Source organism: Eptesicus fuscus, chromosome 22, assembly GCF_027574615.1.
Source record: "Eptesicus fuscus isolate TK198812 chromosome 22, DD_ASM_mEF_20220401, whole genome shotgun sequence".
Classification (NCBI taxonomy): domain Eukaryota; kingdom Metazoa; phylum Chordata; class Mammalia; order Chiroptera; family Vespertilionidae; genus Eptesicus; species Eptesicus fuscus.
This window is the reverse complement of record NC_072494.1, coordinates 7,027,630-7,051,470: the sequence shown is the minus strand read 5'-3', so window position 1 is coordinate 7,051,470 and position 23,841 is coordinate 7,027,630. Positions and strand designations below refer to the sequence as shown.

The following is a 23,841-nucleotide window of genomic DNA, read 5'->3' as shown; positions in this document are numbered from 1 at the left end:
AAGGGCAGAACTTTCTGATTTATCTGCTGGATTCTTTTTTTGTTGTTGTTAATATTTTTCCATCGATTTTTAGGGAGAGTTAAAGAGAAAGGGAAAGACAGAGAGAAACACATCGAATGGTTGTCTCCTGCACGAGCCCTGACCAGGGCCCATGCCTGGGAAAAGTCTGCAAACGGGTATGTGCCCTTGACCGGAATTGAACCCGGGATCCTTTGGTCCACAGGCCAATGCTTTATACACAGAGCCAAACCAGCTATGGCTATCTGCTGGATTCTTAAGAGCAATTTTAAGACACATTGAGTCCATAATATTTTCCATTGATATACTACTAAAATTATAACAAAGTAAATGGAATGGCTTGATGTACAATATTCCCTTTCGTTATTTTAAGAACCTTTAAATTGTCCATAACCTGTCAGTTAGCTAGAAACAGCTTACCAATAATAATGGTCTTATAAACAAGAAGATCATTTCAATGACATTTTTATCCATATGGCAAATGTTGAAATAGTATTTCAGAAGATTATGCAATTTGAAAAAACCTTGTTTCAACTGTCATTTTATTGTTTCAAATTTAATTACAAATTTAAATTATAACTTGGTAGTCTTTAGTCAGGTACCAAATTGTAGTAAAAGGAAACTGCTTATTCAAAAGTGATCACAGAACTCAAAATGCAGAGCAAGAAGGACAATAAACATCTCACTGGCCAATAGATTGTTTTAATTCTCTCACTAGATGAAACTCACGCTTTTCATTTTTAAGTGGGGTAAATTGTAACTCCAGCAGATGGCGATACAGAAAGCTTTTGTCACAGAAAGCCTAGTTTCCAGTCAGTCACTCAAGTGTTTCTAGCTGTCTCAGTCGAGATAGATGCATTTACATAACTGGCTGTGCTTGAGCCTTCTTTGCAAGCAGCTTTAGATCTGAAATGCACTTGGCAATCGTCTCCTTTTCCTGTGATAAGGAAAGAGAAATCTGGTTAGATCTTTCCAAATCACGGAAGGATATAAACACGTAATTCTTATCTCCTACAAAACCTTGAGATTCTTACACAATGTTTAGTTGTATTACTGACTTAATATAATAGACTATTAGGAATTATTTACTTATTTACACAGGGAAGAAACAATTTATTTTAAGAAAATCCAGGGGATTAGTTAAAATCCCCTGGCTCATAGCTTTTATAAGTGAAATCCTTGTCGAGTTTGAAGCCAGTTACTCCTGTAACCACATGCCATCGGTGTGAGCTATATAGCTCCTTGAAAGAGAGCAAACTAACATTAGCAATACAGAATTATTAAGAATGAAAATAACTTTTTATTTTCTGCATTTTTTAATATTTTCAAACTTTTTAAAATAAGTATATGTTATTTTTACAAGTTTATTAAAAAAACAATTCATTAATATAACACTATATATCTGGGAAAGAAGTCATGTCATAAGTAAATAAAGAACATAATTTTTAAAAAGGAAATCAAGTTTAGGTAAATAGAAAAAATTTCTGTTCAAGACCAATAAATCAGGTGTTGGGAAAGAGGAAATGGAATGAAAATCATGAAATTAGGAAATGGAAGGGGCTCAGAAATAGCCTTGTCCAGTCTCTTTTATAGAGAAATTAAATGTGTTGGTTAATGTTTCCCAAATGATGAACTTGATCACAGTCTGCAACACCCAGTGTTCTGAACAATCTATTGTTCTGACCTGAGATAAGAGGCCTTTAGCCAAACTCCGAAGGAGGAGGAAGCCACCCAGGTAGCTGTGCAGCATTTTCTAGGTTCCACTATTCAGAAAAACCAACCAGAGATTGTCTCTAAAAACTCCTGGCTGGGCCACCAGCGGACGCCTGTCAGAGATACCACTCCAAGTTCAGAAGCTTCAAACACCATGTACCTGCTGTGCAGAGATGCTCTGTACCACATGCTTCTCCACCCACTGCACCATGTGCTCTTGTTCCTTCCGACGCATCATATTCTGCACAGAGATATGATAGTCCATGCGACTCTTGACCTCCTTGCATACTCTATGCAGCCGTTCCCGGTAAGTAACCTCCAAGGCCATGGCAATGTTATTCTGAAGCAAAATTAAGGAATGATGAAAACTGTTTGCACTTCAACTTTTAGTTTACAAATTTTTTTTTATTAAGTGTAATTGACCTCTATGCTAATTTCATGCATTCAATGATTCTGTATTTGTATATACTGTGAAATGATTACCACAATGAATCTAGTTAACATCATACCACACGTAAGTTTCTGGATTGTTATCTTTACTAGAAAAGGCCCCGTCATGCTCTCTTTTTCTACTTTTGTCAAGTCATTTAATAAGATCTTTAATTCATTTGAAATTTATTTTAGTAGGAGGCAAAAGGTAGGAAACCAACTTTATACTACTGACAAAGGTACCCATTTGTCTTTCCTCCACTAAGATGAAATGCCATTGATGTAAACTGCCTTATGTGTTTAGGTCTATTTCTAAACCCTCTCATCTGACTTTCTATTCATATACCAGACTGTACTATTTCAAGTTCATTCTAATTTTACAGTGAATTTTAAAGTTTGGCAGGACTGTTCCTCATAACTTCACTTTTTCAGAATATCCGTTAAAATTTTAAATTTTCTATTAATCAATTTGTCCAAGTCCCAACATCCCATCTCTATCTCTTAGTATTTTCTTTCTAGGAATGTGTTAAAATTTAGAGATTAAAGTAGAATTGATGTCTTTATAATAGTGAGCCTTCTAATCTCAGAGCCTCATACCTCACAAGCACTTCATAAAGGGAAAAGATTATACATTTCTAGTTAAGTTTACTCCTAGGCATCTTTTTCTAAATGGTTTATCTTCCTCCAGTGTATTTTCGGATGGACTGCTATTTGTATATAGAAGGCTACTGATTTTGTTTAATATTAATTTTGTATCCAGACACCTTGCTGAATTTGCTTATTGTTTTAAGAGTTATGTTGCTTCTCTTAGGTTTTCTAGGTATATAATTAGGTAATCTATAAGATTAACTTTGCCTTTTTGAATTTTTATACCTCTCGTTTCTTTCTCTTCTCTAATAATATCAACTCATGCCTCCAGAACATTATCAAATTAATAATGGTGACAGGGACACTGTCATTTCCTCGTGTGTGATGAGATTCCTTACAGGTCTGCCTGTCAAATGTAAAGGCTTGTATGTTAATCTCACTTAGGCCCTTAATACTTCCAAGTACAGTTCATTAGTCCATTCCCTCTCCTGATCCTCTTTCCCCTCAAATCTCTATCTTCTTCCCTACTTCCAACTGGCAGCAAATGAACTTCCTGTTTCACTGAGAAAGAGGAAGCAATAAAAGAATTTCCACAAGCTTCTACCACCACATAAAACATCCTACCTGAATCTACACTCACATGCGCTGCCTTTCTTTCTGTAACTATGGCTGAACTGTCTACGCTCTTGAAGCCAACCCCTCCACTTGTGCATTCTATCCCAAGCCCTCTGGCCTATTGAAGGACATCCCTCCAGCAAACTCTCCCCTCTCCTTTCTTGCATTAATTTTTTTCTAACTTCTATCAGATGCTCATATGTAATGATACTTTCCTTTTTTTTTTTTTTCAAATCTCTCGATTCCTACATCCTCCCCTCCTAACTATTAATTTCTTTGCCCACCATTTCAGTAAAACTCCGTGACAATTTTCAGTTGTCTATACTGACTCCAATTTCTTTTCTTCCATTTTCTTCAACCCACTCCAATCGCTTCACTAAAGTAGCCCTTACCAAGGTCACCAAGAACCTCCATGTTGCTAAATCCTATGGTAAATTCTTAGGCCCTTTATTACTTGACCATAAGTAGAGGGACTACAAATTGAAACAATACTTGTTTTTACCTGTTTTTTCCCCTTGTGTTTCAAACTTATGGATTTAATCGCCACCTGTAAGCTCATGACTCCCAAATCTGCAGCCTGGAATTATCCCCATCAATTCCAGACTCATATATCCAATGACCCTAACTCTACTTTACCAACTCACTGGCATTTCAAATCAATGCATATAAGACCAAAGGCTATCTGCAACAGGACAATCAGAGTGATCCTTCAAAACGTAAGTGAGAGCATATCACTCCTTTGCTTAAAAGCTTCAGTGACTTTCTCTCTCCTTCAGAGTACAGGTCAAAGTTCTTCCAGAAGCCTGTAAGACTTTATATGATCTAGCCCCTGGCCACACTCCACCTTGCTTTTTTTAAAATTCTCCTCCTCACCCAATCAATCTATTTCAGTTACATTGGCCTCCTTACTTTCCTTGACTATACTGAGCAAGCTTCCAGGTTTAGGGATGACATTACAAATGTTCTTCCCTCTGCCTAGAATACTACTTCTCCAGAAATCCACATAGCTGCACCATTACTTCTTGCGGTTTCTGCTCAAAAATCACATTAAAGGCCTTTCTAGACTGCCCATTAAAATAGTAACTTTCTCCTTCTAAAATCTCTTTCCCTTTAACATTAGTTTATTGCTCTACATAGCACTTATTACCAATTGACACTCACATCTGATCAATTTTTTTTCTGTCCTTCTCTAAACCCTTGGCTAGAAAGTAGATTCCACGATGGCAGACTTGGTTTTGTTCTCTGCTGTAATCCCAGAACCTGTCTTGACTGGTGTCTCCATAGAGGAAGAACTCAATTATGCATGAGGCAGATGCATTCTCTGGTTGTAACCTAATTATGCATGGAAAGAGGTTTTAAAACATTCATGTGCTTAAGAATCTTCAGGCATCCTGTTTTTAAACTATAGATATCTGGATAGCTCCTAGCAGAGGTTCTGATTCCATAGGTCTTAGAATGGGTCCAAAAACCTGCACCAAATGACTGATGCTTGTGTGGTACTGAGACCACACTAAGAAATATTGGACTAGCCCTAGCTGGTTTGGTTCACTGGATAGAGTGTCGGCCTGGGGACTGAAGGGTCCCAGGTTCAATTCCGGTAAAGGGCATGTACCTTGGTTGCGAGCACATCCCCAGTGGGAGCTGTGCAGGAGGCAGCTGATCAATGCTTCTCTCTCATTGATGTTTCTAACTCTCTCTCCTTCTCCCTTCCTCTCTGTAAAAAAAATCAATAAAAATATATTAAAAAAAAAAAAAAAAGAAATATTGGACTAGAGCCTTACTATTCAGATACTTACTTTACCTTTGCATGTCATTTTTCATGTCATGGGTATTTCTATAACATAAAACCTCAATATAAGGACATCTCACTTTAAATATCAGGCATAAAGTAATGTACTCAAAGTAACAACAAAATATTTGGACATTTTCCTAAAGTGGTTTTAAAAACTAAATATTTTAGAATCTAATTCTGCTCTGACCATGGTAAAAAGCTCTACAACTACCTGAAACTGCTTATAAATTTGGAATGTAAGTATCAGATTTTCTTACAGCAAACATGTTTCCTCGTGACATGCCTCAGACAGTGAATTCCATTCTTTAATCAGCTGTAACTTAATGATTTTTTTCCTTTTGAGTGGATTTATAATTTTAGCTCTTTCTAATTTTAGAGTAATAACTAAACATTTATACACCTGATAGGTCTTTAATGTCTAAACAGCCTTAACTGCCAACCCCCACCTAAATCTTCTCTTTTCTAAATAAAATATGCTCAATCTCCAGCCATTCCTCATGTAAGAGAGTCTAAATTTTTTTTTTAAATGCATGCAAATGAGTAACTTCATTCTCCTTAGAAAGTTCTGAAACCTACCCTCTGGACATCAAAAAGGTAATGGCGCTTTTGAACCAGTGCCTGCTGGGACTTCTCCATAGCAATTGCATCCTGGATGCCTTTGATGGTAGCCTGCTTCGCTTCTTCTAGTTGGGCAATTTGTTGCTGCAATTATGATATTTAGAACAAAGATCAGTGAAAGTACCAAAAGTAATAAAAAAAAATTCATTTTATTTTTCCTCAAAGTTATATCCCTCACTTATAAAAACACAGAAACATACACACATATAGAGAGAAATGCACAAATCCTTGAAAAGAATTGCCCATGACAGCTACACAATATCTGCTGAATGAACAAAACCATGGAAAAGCTGGAGAAAGTTTGGTAGATTTCCAAAAATTTATGATTTCTGATCTCAAATTAGTAACGTATCAACACCTATAATTGTACTCATTATAATTAGATTAATTTCTAATTACATTGAATATATATACAGACATACACACACACACACACACACACACACACACACACACACACACACATTCATATCAAAAACATCACTTGATGGCCTTGATACTTCTTCTATGGTCTCAAATGGGAAATAAGGTTTATTGGTTCTTACCTCATTGAGTTTATCAGCAAATTCCCCAATAGAGGCACCATATTTTTTAATGACATAGACAAGCAACCCTATTGTTGATATAGCAGAGATGGTGTCTGGAGTAACCACATATATTTCTTTGGATAGAAAATATAAGATAAGCCCAGTTCCGAGCACATAGGGTCCTAAAAAAAGAAAAAGTTATTTTATGATGGGTAAGATAGAAAGATAATTCTGCATTTAATTAAAGGCCAAATAATGATTAAAATAATTGGATTCAAAGACAGAATACTGGATTGAGAAGCATTATGGTAGAGTTGAGAGAACAAGGATCTGAACTCAAAGAAATCTGACTCTACAACTTATAAGAAACTGGGGAATATAAGTAATTTCTAAGCTTAGATTCCTCATCTGTAAAATAGAAACAGTACCTTCTTCACAGGGTTGATGAAATTAAAAATAATGTATGTAAAGTGCCTAGCACAGCCTGGCTGGTGTTGCTCAATGGCTGAGTGTTGACCCATGCACCAAGAGGTCGCTGGTTTGATTCCTGGTCAAGGGCACATGCCCACGTTGTTGGCTCGATTCCCACTAGGGGGTGTGCAGGAGGCAGCCAATCGATGTTTCTCTCACTGATATTTCTATCTCTTTCTCCCTCTCTATAAAATCAATAAAAACATATATTTTTTAAAAAAATTAATTGCCTAGCACAGCTGCTCAACAAACAGGAACTATTCCAAAGATGTCAGGTAACTTTCAGAAGTAATTTGTTCAGCAAAATGTACAATTTATTGAATGGGAACATTAGTCAGGATAAAATTTATCTACTGCTGCTTATTTTTATTGACTAGGAACCTGACAATGAAGATAAAAAACAACTACAGCTATAAAGTAGTATATACATAAAAAAGGAATAATTAGATATCGGGGTTCTCAATTCCTATAGCATCTTCAAATCCTTTCAATATAGCTATCCTTTATTGCCTCCCAGGACACTAAGCAGAGACAAAGCAGACCAAAACCCACATAACTTTTGACACCCCCCCCCCCCGCCTCCAAATTTAACTACCAATAACCTTCTGTTGATGGAAGCCTTACCCAATATCATATACAGTCGAATAACACATATCTTGTATGTTATATGTATTATATGCTGTTCTTACAATAAAGTAAGTTAGAGACATAAGAAAAATACATTTACAGTATTTATTGAAAAATATCCATATAAATGGACGCCTACAGTTCAAACCCATGTCAAGGGTCAACTAGAGTTTCAAAAATATTTTACCCAGAGTTTCCCATACAATGTTTCAAGTTTTTTTTTTTTTTTAATTTGCCTTCTTTATATAGATTTTAAATGTGATTTTGCAAAAAAAAGGTCTTCACATGTAACATTTTCATCATCTATGGAGATCTGGGGACACTAACGTTTCTTGCAATTTCAGTTAGGAAAATGCTAACTTAGGCACTCCCTGGAGGGTTAAAAAAACACACCCTGGTTTCCAATGTTCCACAGTCCTAGCAAGGCAGTGCATGTAGCAGAAAGGACACTAAGCCTAATTGGAGAATCTGGATTTAAGTACAACTCAGTTACTAAAGAGAGAATAAATTTGGTAAATCCTTGGTTTCCTAGTTCTTCTGGGTAATTAAAATGTCTTCATGGGAATTAAATAGTGTTAAGTGAAAGTATATCTTCTCTCTATACATAAAAGCCTAAGCAACCATTATGACCGGTCGCTATGATGTGCACTGACCACTAGGGGGCAGACGCTCAATGCAGGAGCTGCCCCCTGGTAGTCAGTGCGCTCCCACATGGGGAGCGCTGCTCAACCAGAAGTCAGGCTCAGCTCAACCAGAAGTCGGGCTGCCGGCTAGCAACCGGGAGCCTCTCCTGCCTTCATGTCAGCGCTACCTAGGCAGGCACAGTGGGGTTGGGATGAGCAGTAGCGGCAAAGCACCGGCCCTGGCTCAGGCTCCTCTCCAGACACCTGCCACTTTGCACACTGCTACATCCCTCGGGGGATATTGGACTGCCGGTTTCGGCCCATCCGACATTCCCAGAGGGGTCCCGGGTTACGAGAGAGTGCAGGACAGGCTGAGGGACCCCACCAGTGCACGAATCCGTGCACCGGGCCTCTAGATGCATTACAAAAATGCAATGTTTCACAACACTTTATGCTTTTTTGAAAGGGAAAAAACTGATAAACACAGCCCACTTTTGTGTTTTCATGCTTACATATACAATTAAATACACTCTACTGCCTTACCTGGCTTTATTCTAATCCACAGCTATTTCTATTAGACAGTATATTATACAGTTACTTGTTTCTTTATTGTGTATCCTACAATAGAATGTATGTTCTGTGATGGCACACCACTGCATGCCTAGACCAATGTCTGGCATAGAGCAGGCATTCAATAAATTTAGTATATCAACAAATGGAGACAATGCTAAAAATCGAGTTAAAATCCCAAACAAATTTATTCCAAAGACAAGTTAGAGCAACTAAATTGTTATATTGAATCACTTCCACAATTACTTTTAAAACAACTGGCTTGATTTTTGTGGTGTATGTGAAGAGGTAAGAGGCTGCCCAAATCCTAGGTTAACATAAATCACATAATCCAACATACTATCAATACTGGGCAAATGCTCACCTGTTACACCGGTTTTAGGGTAAAGAAACTGGAAGAATTCCTCAGGGATCAGTCCAAGACGAACTTTTCCTCCATATTCAGGAAGAGGTGGTACAGGGGCAAGACTTGGCTGCCCAGTGTGAAAGATTCTTGTTGCTTGCAATACCCTAAGGTAGCAATTACACAAATTTAAAGCCTATTCGTTAAAGAGAACACACTGTATGAAGTTAGTAGAAATAATGAGTGGGGATAAAGACTGAAGCAACAAGAAAGAGAAAGAGACCAAGAACAGAAAGGTCATAACAGAAAGAATAGACCAAGAACAGGAAGGTTAGGGTCTAATAATTAGCTGTGTGACAAGGGCAAATGACTTACGTAGTCGTATGTAATCGTCTACCCAAAACTAGAATCCCTTCTGTAAGTCTCATCAGTCATCTATTATCAGCATGGAAATATATAAGAACATAGACCGAAGGCTGACTATCTAGGTTCAAATCCTAAACCTGCTTAGAATGGTACTTGGCATGTGTTCAAGTCCTATGTAAGTGGTTAACTATTACATGTCCACTGTGTTATGAGCTCCCTGTTGGCAAGAACTTTGACCTTTCTGAATATTCTCTGGGATGGGGTGCTGACCAACACTATGTGAAACAGGTTTTTTTCAGTGTTAGGTAGCTCTAATTATGTTCATCTTTGAATTGAATGGCTATGTATGTCTTGAAACCTCCTTTCACTGGTTCTGATTTTATTTTTCTCTGTACGAAGATAACTCTCATACTAGTGTATCTGGGTTAAACATCTCATTCCCCACACAATCCTGACTGTCCACCACAAGGAGCTCTCTGATTTTGTTTACAAAAATTAGGTACACAGAACTGAACAAATACTCTTAACACAGCATGACCAAATCATTCTTTCTACAAATATACATTCTGAACTTGCTATTGCCATTATTGGGCTTGAACTATTGTATTGTACTACAGTGGATTTGCAAATTATTCTTGTACTGAAGTAGCCTAAGATTCCGTTTTTAGCAGTTATAGCAAATTGGTGTCTCATTAGGTTTCTGATTAAATAAAATCCACTAGTCATTTTCCTATTAGCTGTCAAGCGTAGTCTCCTTCAAATACTTGGTATGTTTTTGTCCCCCCTCCCAACTCTCTGTACCTCTATCCCCTTGCAATGTAAGAGTTTATATTATTTCTTTGATTTTGGTTCACTGCTTGTCTTTTTAACATTATTGTTTTTTATCTTTTTGAATTACAGTTTACACTCTATAGTATTTTCTTTTAGTTTCAATACCCCACCAACTTTTGAAATCTGAGAATCATGCTCAAGATTCTTTCATTTAAATCAGGGTTTCTCAACCTTAGCACTACTGACAGTTTGGACTATTAGCAATACTTTGGTGTAGAAGACTGTTCTGTGCACTGTAAAGGGATTAGCAGTATCCCTGTGGTCTGTACACACTAGAACAGTGATGGCGAACCTATGACACGCGTGTCAGCACTGACACGCTTAGCCATTTCTGATGACACGCCGAGGATGAAACATTTGCGAAATGTTTTTTCCTCAAAGTGACACAGTACCCGAGTTATGCTCAGTTTTTTGGCGAAGTTTGACACACCAAGCTCAAAAGGTTGCCCATCACTGCACTAGAAGCATCTAGTGTAGCATCCCCCCTCCAAATGTCCCATGGAGGGCAACCCTGGCCCAGGCTGAGAACCACTGATTTTAATCACAGCACTGGAGAATTGGCTTTAGGTTGACACAAATCCTCTCCTCAACTGGCTGTCATAGTTCAAGCCCTCAACTCCTGCCTGAACTTAATAATCCAAAACCCGGTCTGTCTTCTTCTGGTCAAATACCCCTTAATCCTAGCCCCTGGCACACTGCTGCCAATATTTTTAAAATGCAATTTTTACTTAAAGCCTACAGAAAAACAAACTACTTAATATAGCACACATGATTGAGCACCTGTCAAATTTTAGACCCTCACCTTCCTTCATTCTCCTATCCTCTAGCCATAAAGAAGTACTCACAGCTCTCAAAAACCAACAAAAAACAAAAACATGCGGCATGCTGTTCCTTCTGCTTGGTATGCCTTTCGCTTAATAACTGCCAAATCCAACCAGCCTTCAGGACATCTCTAGTAGATCCTTTATCAAGGCCTCTCCGATCTTGGGGTAACACTTATTCATTCCACCAACATTCATCACTGACTTCCTACTTATGTCAGGCCCTGAAAGCACAGCAACAAGCAGACAAGCCCAGCCTTCAACACTTTTGTAAGGGTGTGGGGAGTGTGTATATCGTCTGTACACACTTCCAGGTAGCTATTTCAGGTTCTATGAAGAAAAACGGAGCAAGGTAAGGGGGCAGGGAGCAACAGAGTGGGAGCAAGGCTTTTTGTAGGAGGCCAGAGGACATCTGAGCCACTGACCCACCTAGGGGAAAGAGAGAAGAGCAAAAAATAAGCTCCAGTTTTAAAAGGAACAGCAAGAAGGCCATATGGCCGCAGAATGAGCTAAAAAGACAGTGAATAAAGAGGCATGATAGGATCAGCTCATTTTGGACCTTTTGGGTTATACAAGTTTGGATTTTATTTCAAGTGAGATGGGGAGCTCTGGAGGGTTTATGGGGGTGGGGTAGGAGACGGACATAATTCCAACTGGGAGAATGGGCCGTAATGGGAAAGAAGAGAGATGCAAGGAGACGACTAGTTAAGAGACTACCGGAATAGCCCCTGTGAAAGTTGATGGAGGTTCACACCCTAGGAGTGGTGGCGGGAGAAGTGGTCAGAGTCCAGGTATAATCTGGTGAAGAACCTTGCTGATGTATTAGATATGGAAAGTGAAAGAAAGAGAATTTGAAGATGTTCATTGTATCTTATATATGAATCTTGTGTATTTTATTTGTTACCTGTATTATAATTATTTACTTGTTTGTATGGAATCTTTTTTCTCTGATAAGTTAGAAGCAGTCAATCATAGCTTTATTACATACTCAAAAATTACAGATAGATTAAAGCCACTTTTTCAAGCCACAGAATAGTTATTATTTTGCAAGATTTACGGTTAAAAACAGAAATTACTCCCCTACATGGACATGTTTTATGAAATAATATTAACATAACAGCTGCTAATATTTACTAAGCATATACTACGTATCCAGCACTAGTTTTATAGTTTCACAGGAACTAAGTCCATTTTAATTTTCATAACCCATAATGTACAATTATCTCCATTTTGCAGATGAGGAAACAGAGGTCACACAGCTGGTAAGTGGAGAGGCCAGGTGTACCTCTTTCTTCTAGCTCTGGAGTTTTTATGCTAAACCAGTGATTTTTCAAACTTTTCATCTCGTGGCACACATAACTAATTATTAAAATTCTGCAGCACACCAAAATATATATATACATATTTTAAATATATTTCTTTATTGATTTCAGAGAGGAAGGGAGAGGGAGAGAGAGAGAGAGAGAGAGAGAGAGAGTGAAACATCAATGATGAGAGAGAATCATTGATCGGCTGCCTCCAGTACATCCCCTACTGGGGATTGAGCCCGAAACCCAGGCATGTGCCCTTGGCCGGAATCGAACCTGGGACCTTTCAGTCCGAAGGCCAATGCTCTATCCACTGAGCCAAACCAGCCAGGGCCAAAAAATATATTTTTGGCCGACCTGACCAAAAATAAAATTGGTATAATTTTGATACATTCACTTGATGTCCATTGTTGTGTGGGCTGTCGTCATTTTTTTATTTGACAGGGAAGAGAGGTCAGTGCCCTTGACTACATAGTCAGGTGTTGCATGTTTTAAAATCCTTGTGGCACACAGGTTGAAAATCGCCACTCTAAACCACTTCTCTATAGGTACCTCCTCTCTAGACTGTGAGCTCCATAAAGCCTTACTCATTTTCTATCTCTGGCTATCTGGGTGGCAAATAAATAGCTATTGAATCAATAGATTTCCCTAACTCTTATCACCTGGCAGTAAAAGTCGGACTCTGGGAGACAGACTGCGAACAACTCGCTTCATTTTTGTCTTACTTTAAAAAACCTGTTCACTCATATGTGGGATATGAAACAGAAAGCAACAAACTAACAAACAAAACAAATAAACTCATAGACACAGACAACAGTCTGACCAGAAAGGGGCTGGGGGGAGGCTGAAGAGGAGGGTAAAGGGGGTCAAATATACGGCGAGGGAAGGAAACTAGACTTTGGTTGGTGAGCACACAATGCAATATACAGGTGATGTATTATAGAACTGTGCACTTGAAACTTAATGTTATTGATCAATGTCACCCCAATAAATTTAATTAAAAACAAAGCAAAAACTTGTTCTTGGGTATGCAAAAATTCTGATAGGCACTCTGATTCGCAATGTGGCAGTTATGTCTAGCTGAAGGTCACAAGGGAGAGGGGCGGGGCTTAGAAGACATCAAACCAGACTATAGTTTAGTTAGAACACATCACCTAAACGCTTCATCTTTGCCATTCTGTGATACGACGACGATATTCTAGGACAGTTCAGAAGCCCAAGTGTTTGAATAAGGCTTTACGCGTTCCAAAATTACCTTAAAAAAAAAAAAGGTAATTTCTGGCCCACAGCTAAGAGGTCACAGAGAAGCGAAATGCGAGGACAAAACAAGGACGAAGGGGAGTATTACGCCCCTCTCACTTACCCTGGGCCGAGGAGGGCGGCGTTCTTCAGAGAGGGGGCTGCAAAGACACACGGCGCAGGTCAGCAAGGTCAAGGTGACATTTACTTTGCCCCTTCCTTGGTCTCCGCAGGCCCGACCTCTAAGGCCACTCACCTCTTTCCTGTCCCCCGAGACCTCTCGCTCACCTTCCGAGCGGCGCTAATTAACTCCCCACTGAGGCCCAAGGCTCGCTAGCGTTTCTTCAACCACTTTCCTCCCACCCACTCCGCGTAACCCTAGACGCGCTTCTCTATGGTCACTCTGATAGCCCCAACCAGGTCTACACCTCTCACCCGCTGCGGCGGCTGCAGAAAACACCACCCGAGACAGCATGGTCAGCGAGGGCAGGCTCGGCGGTCTTGGCGTCCCGGTGACCCGGACGAAGGATTCTATCAGAGTCCGAGCAAGATGGTCGCCCGCAAGTCTCGCGAGAAGAGAACGCGAACCTTCGTTCCCTCAACTTCCTCTCAGATTCTTTTTTTCTCGCGATAAGAGGCACGTAGCGCCGGAGTACCAGTTGCGGAGGGCGGCGGCCGGAAAGCGGAATGGAACCGTAGAAGCAATTCTCGCGAGATGTAGAGTGCCAGTAGCCTGTCCAGAGGGGCGGAGGCCCAGGGGTTACCACGTGGGGACTGTCGGAGCTGAGTCTCCCGCGGGCGTCCAGTTTGGCTCTAGGTTGGCACTGAAACCGTGGAGATGAGGAAGGAAACCCCGCCCCCTCTAGTGCCCCCGGAGGATCGCGAGTGGAACCTTCCCCCTAATGCACCCGCCTGTATGGAGCGGCAGTTGGAGGCTGCGCGGTACCGGTCGGGTGAGCCGAGATCCCGGGCCTGGGGCTCCCTCCCCTCCCCTCGGGGCGACCCTTCCCGAGACTGTTCCTCCTGGCCCGCCACCGCCCCTCCTGCCACCCTGATCCATCCCTCGCTGAACTCAGTCCCCAACCGTGCCCCGCGATCCTGAGCTCACATCCAGCCTCAGCCCGCGTGGTTTGCTGAGCTGTCGCCATGGAGACGAACCCTCACATTCCCCACGCGCTGACAGCTTGTACCTCCCTTAGATGGGGCGCTCCTGCTCGGGGCTTCCAGCCTGAGTGGCCGCTGCTGGGCTGGCTCCCTCTGGCTTTTCAAGGACCCTTGTGCCGCCCCCAACGAAGGCTTCTGCTCCGCTGGAGTCCAGACGGAGGCCGGAGTAGCTGACCTCACTTGGGTGGGGGACAGAGGTATCCTAGTGGCTTCCGATTCAGGTGAGTCACTTTCTCCTCAACCCCAAAGGTGCAATGAAGGCCAAGGGGGACAGGTCGGGCTAGGTTCAGTCTTTCATGCCCCACACTCAGTGCATGGGGTAGCTTGAGGCTGTTGGTCCCTAAGGAGAACTCCTGTGTAGGTGGGAATACCTTTTCCAAAATTCTAGATTGCCTGATGGGATGTTCTAGCAAAACTCATAACAAAATTAAGAAATGGGTTGGAACCATTTTTTCTTCCATGTAACCTGTCCCATAACCCCCCAATCCAGATCAAGGATAATCTTAATCTCAGAGATAGGGTTGAAGCCAATCTCTGGTGTCTCTTTCCATATTTTCCCATTTTCTTCTGAAATGTCTCTATTCTGCTTTCTTTGTTTTGAATGTCAGACTCAGTAGTGGAGATTTTGTTATTTTGAAAAAAGATCAGAATTGGCGTGTTGGCAGGCATTACATGAAATTGAAAATTGAGCCTCTCTGACAGTGGAGCTTGAGCACTACATATATTCAAGACAACTTTTGGGGTGTTTTCAGTACTTAACCAGTCACTGTGCAAGCCATTGAGTTATTTAACGTGTTTTTAAAGACTCTGCAAGACATTTATTTAAACCGTCCAACAAATCGTCCTATACAATAGGAGAGGAATATGCTAATTATCCATTAAGCCCTGAGGCATAAGGACCAACCACAGAACTGCAGGAGGGTGGAGCAGCTGGAGAGCTACAGGAGGGAGCAGGGCAGCAAGCTATGGAGGTGTGTGGGGGGGAATGGAGGAGCTACTGGAGGGCAGCAGCGACCTACAGGTGCATGGATTCGTGCCCAGGGCTACTAGTATTTATTATCATTGGGAAGCTTTAACCACACTGGACTGTGTGTACATAGACAATTGTGGAGATGTCATTCTTTTTCTCCCAGGAACTTATTTTCCAGTATTTTCTCACTGGAAGTGGGGTAATGGATTTTACCAGCTGGCTCATCTTTTCCTAGAAGCCTTCCCCACCTAATTGTTTGGACTGTTATTAGGAAAATAGTAATACCAGCATAAAGGCAAATGGCTTGGAAGTTAGCTAACCCCTCTAATAATAGGGACTTTGCTTCTATCGAAATAACTTACTTTGTTAGCTTAGTGACAATGGACTACTGGAATCCTAGAAGTGAATTGCTGTGTTGGTATAATTCAAGCTTGTTTCCTTCACCCTCCATCCTATCCCTAACAGGTGCTGTTGAACTGTGGGAGCTGGATGAGAATGAGTCGCTCATTGTCAGCAAGTTCTGCAAGTATGAGCACGATGACATAGTGTGTACAGTCAGTGTCCTGCGCTCCGGCACACAAGCTGTTAGCGGTAGCAAAGACTTCTGGTGGGTCCTTGTTCTCAGCACTCCTGTCTCTAAGCCTCCTTTGGATGTCTTCACTGTTTGATTAGCCTTATTATATAACGTTTGAGACTCATTGTAAGATCCCAGTGACTAATTATGGCATATCTATAAGGTTTCCCTGGAGATTTTGCAATCCGCTGAAGTATCTGTTTCCTTTTGCTTCTTAGCATCAAGGTCTGGGACCTCACTCAGCAGATGGTACTGAATTCATACCGGGGTGAGTGCCCACTCTTTTTTCCCCGTTTTATTTATTTATTTATTTATTTATTTATTTATTTATATTTTTATTGACTTCAGAGAGGAAGGGGGTGGAGAGAGATAGAGAGAGAGAAACATCAATGATGAGAGAGAATCATTGATCAGCTGCCCCCTGCACGCCACCAACCTGGGCATGTGCCCTTGACCTGAATCAAACCTGGGACCCTTCAGTCCGCAGGCTGACACTCTATCCACTGAGCCAAACCAGCTAGGGCAGCCGTTTTATTTTTTATTTTCTTTTTGGACTCTTTTTTTGAACTTTGCTTGGATGTTAGGGGCAGCAGGTCCTCGCTCTCCTGCCTGACTACTATAGGCAGCTACTCATTCACTTGGAGGAAAGAGAACATTCAGGAAATCTATTCCCTTAAAACTTAGTGTCCAGAACTCCCGTGAAGCATGCGTCCTGCAGTATGAAGAATACTCTTCTAGGATGTTAACTATGAAATCTTTCACTGTTCCTACTCAGCCCTAATTTCTCTCTCATTGTCTTTGCTAATTAATTTTTCCCAAGCCCTTTTTAGGTTTTATAAGTCCATCAACATCTCCTCTTAGGTTTTGTTTCATTCGAAATCTCTTGTGAAATTTATTAAATTGCATCATGAGCCTAGGCCTGCTTCTCCCCCTCCCTCCTGCCCCTTGATAGGGTCTGGCTGCTGGATAGTAGTGGCTTCAGCTGCTCTCACATTTCTCTCCCCCTCCTGTACAGCTCACTCCGGGCAGGTCACCTGCGTTGCTGCCTCTCCTCACCAGGATTCCATGTTTCTTTCGTGCGGTGAGGTGAGATACAGCCTCTTCTTCCCTTCCCACTCCCCAGCCGCACTCCAGCCCCCGAGGCCAAAGTCTAGTGTGGAGGCCTCCTGGCCCGAGGCTGCTGCTTTGGATCCTGAAGCCCTTTTTCTCTTCCTCTGCTTCTAGGACAGTAGAATTTTACTCTGGGATACCCGCTGTCCCAAGCCAGCATCACAGATGGGTGAGCCTGAGAAAGCGCGGTGGGAGAGTGGGACCGGAACCACCCCAGAAAGGCTTTCCTTGGCCAGAGTCAAAGGGAAAGCTGTCAGATGCCAGTTGCTGTGACATAACTTACATGACCACCCTCTTTCCCACTGAGGCTCTGCTGACCTCAGAGGAAGGGCTGGTTCCTGGGTGGTGATTCACTTTCCATTTCCTGGATGGGTCAACAAGGGCGCCAGAGTTGAAATCTTCATGCTTTATGCTTGAAACTTGCCTGCGACTTGTGTTCAGAAAGGGCAGGAGTCTGGTGGGTAAATGAAAGTTATGAGGGTCAAGGATGAGGACCTGGCTGCCTTGGTGGCTTTGAGAATCGGAATAAAGAGTTCCTGGGAGTTAGACTGACGTCACCCGAGAAGCATCTTCTCGGAGCTGGGCTCTGGGTCTCATGGAACCCTCTTCTCTCCTTTGCAGGCTGCAGTGCCTCTGGCTACCTTCCTACCTCACTAGCTTGGCATCCTCAGCAGAGCAAAGTCTTTGTCTTGGGTAAGGGAGCACCTCAAACTGCGTGTTGACTCTAGGAAGGGGGAGCATGAGAGAGGGAGTGCCAACTCCCTGATGCACAAGGCTCTGGCTTCTGGCTCGGCACACCTGGCCACCACATGAATGATGCTGACGGGGGCTGGAGAGGGGGACGATCCTAACGTGGTTTTAGTTCAGCTTTGGACAACATGGTGATTTCCTCCCCCGGTGGACTTGAGTCCTGATTGTTTGTTCTGGCTCTTGTATCCTGGGTATGACTAGAAGTCAGTGGGCCACAAAGCACGGGGACCATGACACAGCAGGTCCTTGAATAATGTCACTTCATTCAACATCGTTTCATAACATTGATGAGATGCCACGGGAACTTAAATCTTGTTTATATCACCGAGCCTGTGCAAATTGGTTTCATTATATGTTGTTTCACTTAGAATCACAATCAATCGGTGATGTTAAGTGAAGACTTACTGTAGGGGGAATTTCGTTCTGTGCATAGGTGTGCTATCATGGTGACAGGGTTTGCGGTTGAACTGATAACTACATCATCCATTAATTTAATTTTCACAACCACCCAATGGCTACTTATTCCTACTTAACAAAAGAGAAAACTGATCCTCAGAGTGGTTAACTTGTCCAATATCGCGGGACTAGCATTCAAATCCAGGTCTGGCTGAATCCCAACGCCCGCACTTCTAACCACTGCGCTGCGCTCTTGCTTTTCTGCAGGTGATGAGAATGGCACTGTCTCCCTGGTGGACACCAAGAGTGCAAGCTGTGTCCTCAGCTCAGCTGTGCACTCCCAGTGTGTCACTGGGCTGGTGTTCTCCCCGCACAGGTACTGTTCTTTGTCATCAGGGCCTGCCGGGCACACCTGGGCACAGCGAGGGGACTTGGCTTATGTCAGCCACGCATTAGGAAATTCCTTAAAGTAGATCCAGCTCTGCTGAGGTTTCAGAATGTCAACGGTCTCTTGAGATGGGTCCTTTTTTGGGTTGTGCAGTCCCTGTCTGCAAATGGCTAACATCCAGCTCAGCACCCAACACAGTGAATAGTGCAGACTTCTGGGACAGCGTGGTTGAGAAGCCTGTGTTTCTGGGTTATTGCTGGAGCTGCAGGGAGGGAGCAGATGGGGTGGTTAGTTGCCAGGACGATTGTTCACCCTGGATTTTTTCCATTTCCCTCAACTTTCCTTGGAACTTATAATGTCGACTTGAGTGGTAGCCAGACCTTAACCCCTTCTCCGGTCACTTTGGAGTGGGAGTTGGGAGCTGGCCCATCGGGGTTTGTCTTGAGACCCATGGGCTTCCCTTCCCCTCCCTCTTCTAGTGCTCCCCTGCTGGCCTCTGTCAGTGAAGACTGCTCCCTGGCTGTGCTGGACTCGGGCCTGTCCGACGTGTAAGTTGCAAGGGGAGCTCTGTGAGCGGGAAGCGGGGAGGGGAGCAGCGGTGCCAGGTCCTTTTCCTTTTCAGGAAAGTGCATTGTCTCTCTCAAGCGGACCAGGTGGGGGAAGCAGAGTGTTGACCCTCTCCCTTCTGGGGCTCTTTCACAGCCCGCTCTGTCCCTGGTAGAGGAATGTGGTGGCGGGAGGCATTTCTGAGACTGACATGCCATCTCCCAGGGGCAGCCTGCCCTCTTCACATAAAGAATCGCTTAGTGCAGTGGTTAGCAAACTCATAAGTCAACAGAGCCAAATATCAACAGTACAACGATTGAAATTTCTTTTGAGAGCCACATTTTTTAAACTTAAACTATATAGGTAGGTACATACTTATTAACTTAATTAGGGTACTCCTAAGCTGGCCTTTGCTAAAAACTCAAGGGGCCAAAGAGCTGCTTGTGGCTCACGAGCCGCAGTTTGCCGACCACTGGCTTGTGAATTGGAGCCTGTTACCAGGTGAAGAGCACCAGATAGAAGGTCTGTGTGTCTTCCTTCTTGGCCATGACTTGCGGTCTGAGCTTGGCCCATGTCCCTGCTCTTGCTCTAGCCACTATTCCTGTCTTTGAAAATAAGGTTCAGTGAGGTCCTCTGGGGGATCATACCTATGACGAAGTATGTGTAATACATCCCAGCAATGTGCCTGGATATGGTAGGTGCTCTCCTGTCCCTGCCACGCTCACTCTTGCCTTTCCCCTTCTAGGTTCAGAAGCCGAGCCCACAGAGACTTTGTGAGGGATGCTACTTGGTCTCCGCTCAACCCCTCCCTCCTCACCACCGTGGGCTGGGACCACCAGGTCATCCACCACCTGCTGCCCACAGAACCTCTCCCAGCCCCTGGACCTAACAGTGTTGCCAAGTAGACTGGGTTTAAGGCAAAAAGCAAGTCCCCCAGGAGTAGCCTCGCCCTTTGCCCTCTCAGTCTGAGAGACCACACAGGAGCCTTTTCAAATCCAGGTCAGCTGATACCCCAGACCTGGGCAGTCACTAGGCATGTCTCTCAGCCTGGGGTGGCTGATTCTGGGATCCCGTAGTCATAGGGGAGAAAAACTATCTGGGAAATGGATAGGTATGTGTGTCTGAGTGTGTGTGTGTAGTTTTTTGGTCGGGAGAGGGAGGGGGATAAAAAAATCCATCCCACGTCGTTCCCGAAGCCCACCATCTCCACCCCCTAAAAAAGAGTTCATGAGGCTTTTATGCTTCCCATGTAGTTGTGCGTGCGGAATCGGCTGAGTCTAGATGAGATGTGGGCATTCCTGGATTCTAGAAGCAGCTCATATACTTCTCAGAGAGATGGGAGCCCTTAATTTTTTTTATAGAACTTGATTCACTTTTAACATGGGCAGTGCTTCCATTCACAGAAATCCAGGCCAGCTCAGCTGGAGGAAGAGCCGGCCACTCACCACAGTTTTGCACATCTTGCCATTAAACTGAGTTCGACCTCCATTTTCTGGCCGAATAAAGTTTGGTGCCTGTGCAGTGCCTCCCCACCTCCCGCAGAGTTGTGTATGTGAGAGATGAGGGTTTTTCATTCATAGAGGCCATAGTTGGGGATGGTGGAGAGCTTAAGGGCATTTCAGTTAAGTTACAAACTGACAGACAGACTTGCAGAGAAATGGCTGCTACCTTTCTTACCTGAAAATAGCTGGGCCTGACCGCTCCTGCCTGGGCCCTCTCTGTGGATCCCGGCTGATGAAATAAAACGTTTAGGCTTTGTGGGCCTGTCTTTTCCAACGCGTCGTACGTGCCGTTACACATATTTCCCTTCTCAGGGTCTCAGTCCTCCGCCCCCAGAGCAGCTGGTTGGAACTTTAGCTAAACATTGGGTGACTGGGGTTGGACTGGCGGCTACTGCCAGTTAGAAATCATGGATCAGATACTGAGCGTATTGAAATAAAATATAATCCATCATGTACTTTGGTACTTGCAAGTTCAGCTTGGCAGAAATCGCACGGAACTGGGGCAGTTTGAGGGAACATGGACACATTTTTATAAGTAAAGATTCCGGTCAAGCATGTCCTTTGGGATGCACCATGTGATAAGCATTAGAACTTTAGTTTCCAAGAGAACTTTCCCATTTCTGTAGAAAGAACCCTTTACCTGGGTTTGGATATAGTACTGACCTCTACTGCTTTATTAAAATAGTCTTTTTTTTTTTTTTTTTAACTGCCTCAATTTTTAAATAATTATATAGGAAATGATATTTTGGGGGTATTATACATTTTCTAATGCACATTAAAATGAACATATATATATATTAAAAATTTTAAAACCTCATGTACAACCAAAATCATTTTTTACATTAAATTCTGGAAAATACTGCTCTAACCTATTTCATTCATTTAAAGGAGGTAGTAAGGCTCTTTGATGTTTACACTGATCTGTAGCCAGCACTCGAGTTATACCAATTAACCAAGTGATCTTGTTCAAGTCATACTTCTCCAGTTCTTTCGTGATAACTCATGAAAGCTTTGTTAAAACCAAACCACTTCATGTCTGTGGTCTTGTCTTCATCTAGCAGTGTTACACAGAAGGGGTTGCACTGGTGTAGGGACTTCTTCAGTAAGTCCCCTGTAAGGTTTGTAAATGTCTTCTCATTGCGTGAGAACAGGCTAAGCCCCAGCAAGGAGTATTTCTAAGTATCCTGGTGGGTGTGTAAAGATGAAAAACAATGGTTGTATTCTCTGACTCAAGGAGAAAGATTGAGAACAAACAGCAACATGCCACACTGATTTTCAACATAACCCATTCAGCTTCTTACCATTCATCATCTGCTGTACACCTAGGGGCATAGTCACCCACTCTTTGGCACGGTCATCCCTGAATGAAGCAGAGGTCATTCCTGGGCATCCATTGTTGTATCTTGGCATTTTCCTCAGCATTATGAGTCCCTTCTGGAGGTATGAAATGGTTAGGTCTGATTTCCAGCCTTGCCCACTGCGACAGAATAGGAGCCCAGAGAACTGACCCTGGCGCAGGTGAATGAAGTTCAGATAGGCAAACATGGCTCTGTGATGGGTACGGCATTAATAGCAAGTGTACCTGGCAGGAGTCTGGGTAGAAGGGCATAAACCGAGTGTGAAATCTCAGTGATGTGGAACCTGGGGCTGGGGGGCGGGTGGTGGTGGTGAGAGGAGGCTCAGAAGAAGAGAGGGGTAGGCATTCTACATCAAGGAGATCTTCAAAGACAGTCAATAAGGCCCCAGAAGCCTGGCAAGACTGAGTGAGGACCCAGGTCCTAGGAAACAACTGAAGTGCCCACAGCATATAGATCAGGAAGAGAAATCAAAGCAGAGACCTAGTAACAAGAATGAGGGCACATGGGCTAGAAACGGCAACAACTCAGAGCAAGGTCCCTAGAGTTAGCCACACCACGGGTCACCTAACCAATGGCGCAGGTTGTTGCCAAGCCTGATCCACTGTTGCTCTCGGAGGCTTAATTATCTCCTGACTTAGGTTAGCAATAGCCTAAGCCAGTGGTCGGCAAACTCAATAGTCAACAGAGCCAAATATCAACAGTACAACGATTGAAATTTCTTTTGAGAGTCAAATTTTTTAAACTTAAACTCCTTCTAACGCCACTTCTTCAAAATAGACTCGCCCAGGCCGTGGTGTTTTGTGGAAGAGCTGCACTCCAGGGGCCAAAGAGCCGCATGTGGCTCGCGAGCCACGGTTTGCCGACCACGGGCCTAAGGAATGGAGGGTGGGATGAGTGCGCAGGTGGGACTCCAGTGGCCCTGGTGATGGTACCGAGCAGGAATTCATCTCAAGGCAACAAAAAACTCATGTTTTTCCCATTGCACCCATCCAAGACAGATGAGAGACACACACACTTCTGCAAGAGAGATCACACACACTCACACACACACACACACACACACACACACACTTCTCCAAGAGAGAGAAAGAAGGACGCACTAGTTCTTGGGATGTTCACTAGGAGCCCTTTAAGAGCAGAAACCGTTGTATTAGATTACTTGTATTAGATACTCTGAGTGCCTAGCAGGGCCTGGCACATGCTCACAGAATGTTTGTTGAACAAAGAGAGTCACAGTCTGTGTTAGATGGGCATCCCATGAGGCTCTCCCAGAGTTTCGGTGAGACTTCCTCGCCCTAAACATGCTATGCCCTTCATTGTTTTTATTCTGTGATAGCCAAACTGCTGATAGAAAAGTTGATCCTCCTGGTTTCTTCATACTGGAAGGGAAGCAGATCCAGCCACTAGTCATCGTTACGTTTCTGCGACATTGACTGCATTGACATCTGGTTAGTACCTTGGTGACAGGTGGACTAGTTGAGAGTGACAGTCTCTGAGCATGGACACCACATTCTCCCCATTGGCTCATCTACTGGCTCAAACACTGTGGATACAGACATTCAGGTTTTGTCTTGAGAAATCGAAG

The 23,841-nt window shown here is 43.0% G+C and overlaps 2 protein-coding genes across 2 annotated transcripts; one reads left to right on the top strand and one right to left on the bottom strand.

The window, feature by feature from the left end:
* Positions 1-700: 700 nt before the first annotated feature.
* On the bottom strand, positions 701-14,073 carry ATP5PB (ATP synthase peripheral stalk-membrane subunit b). Its single transcript, XM_008147158.3, has 7 exons — positions 13,934-14,073; positions 13,623-13,659; positions 8,956-9,101; positions 6,319-6,482; positions 5,732-5,857; positions 1,892-2,071; positions 701-955 (listed from the first exon to the last, which is right to left on the bottom strand). Exons 1-7 carry the CDS (start codon positions 13,971-13,973, stop codon positions 878-880), a joined length of 771 nt encoding a protein of 256 aa, XP_008145380.1. The 5' UTR covers positions 13,974-14,073; the 3' UTR covers positions 701-877.
* A 57-nt stretch (positions 14,074-14,130) lies between these two features.
* WDR77 (WD repeat domain 77) lies at positions 14,131-21,152 on the top strand. Its single transcript, XM_008147156.3, has 10 exons — positions 14,131-14,451; positions 14,698-14,883; positions 16,098-16,239; positions 16,425-16,474; positions 17,222-17,292; positions 17,431-17,485; positions 17,938-18,009; positions 18,730-18,838; positions 19,330-19,398; positions 20,142-21,152. The coding sequence occupies exons 1-10, from the start codon at positions 14,337-14,339 to the stop codon at positions 20,299-20,301; spliced, it is 1,029 nt and encodes a 342-aa protein (XP_008145378.1). The 5' UTR covers positions 14,131-14,336; the 3' UTR covers positions 20,302-21,152.
* Positions 21,153-23,841: the final 2,689 nt, after the last annotated feature.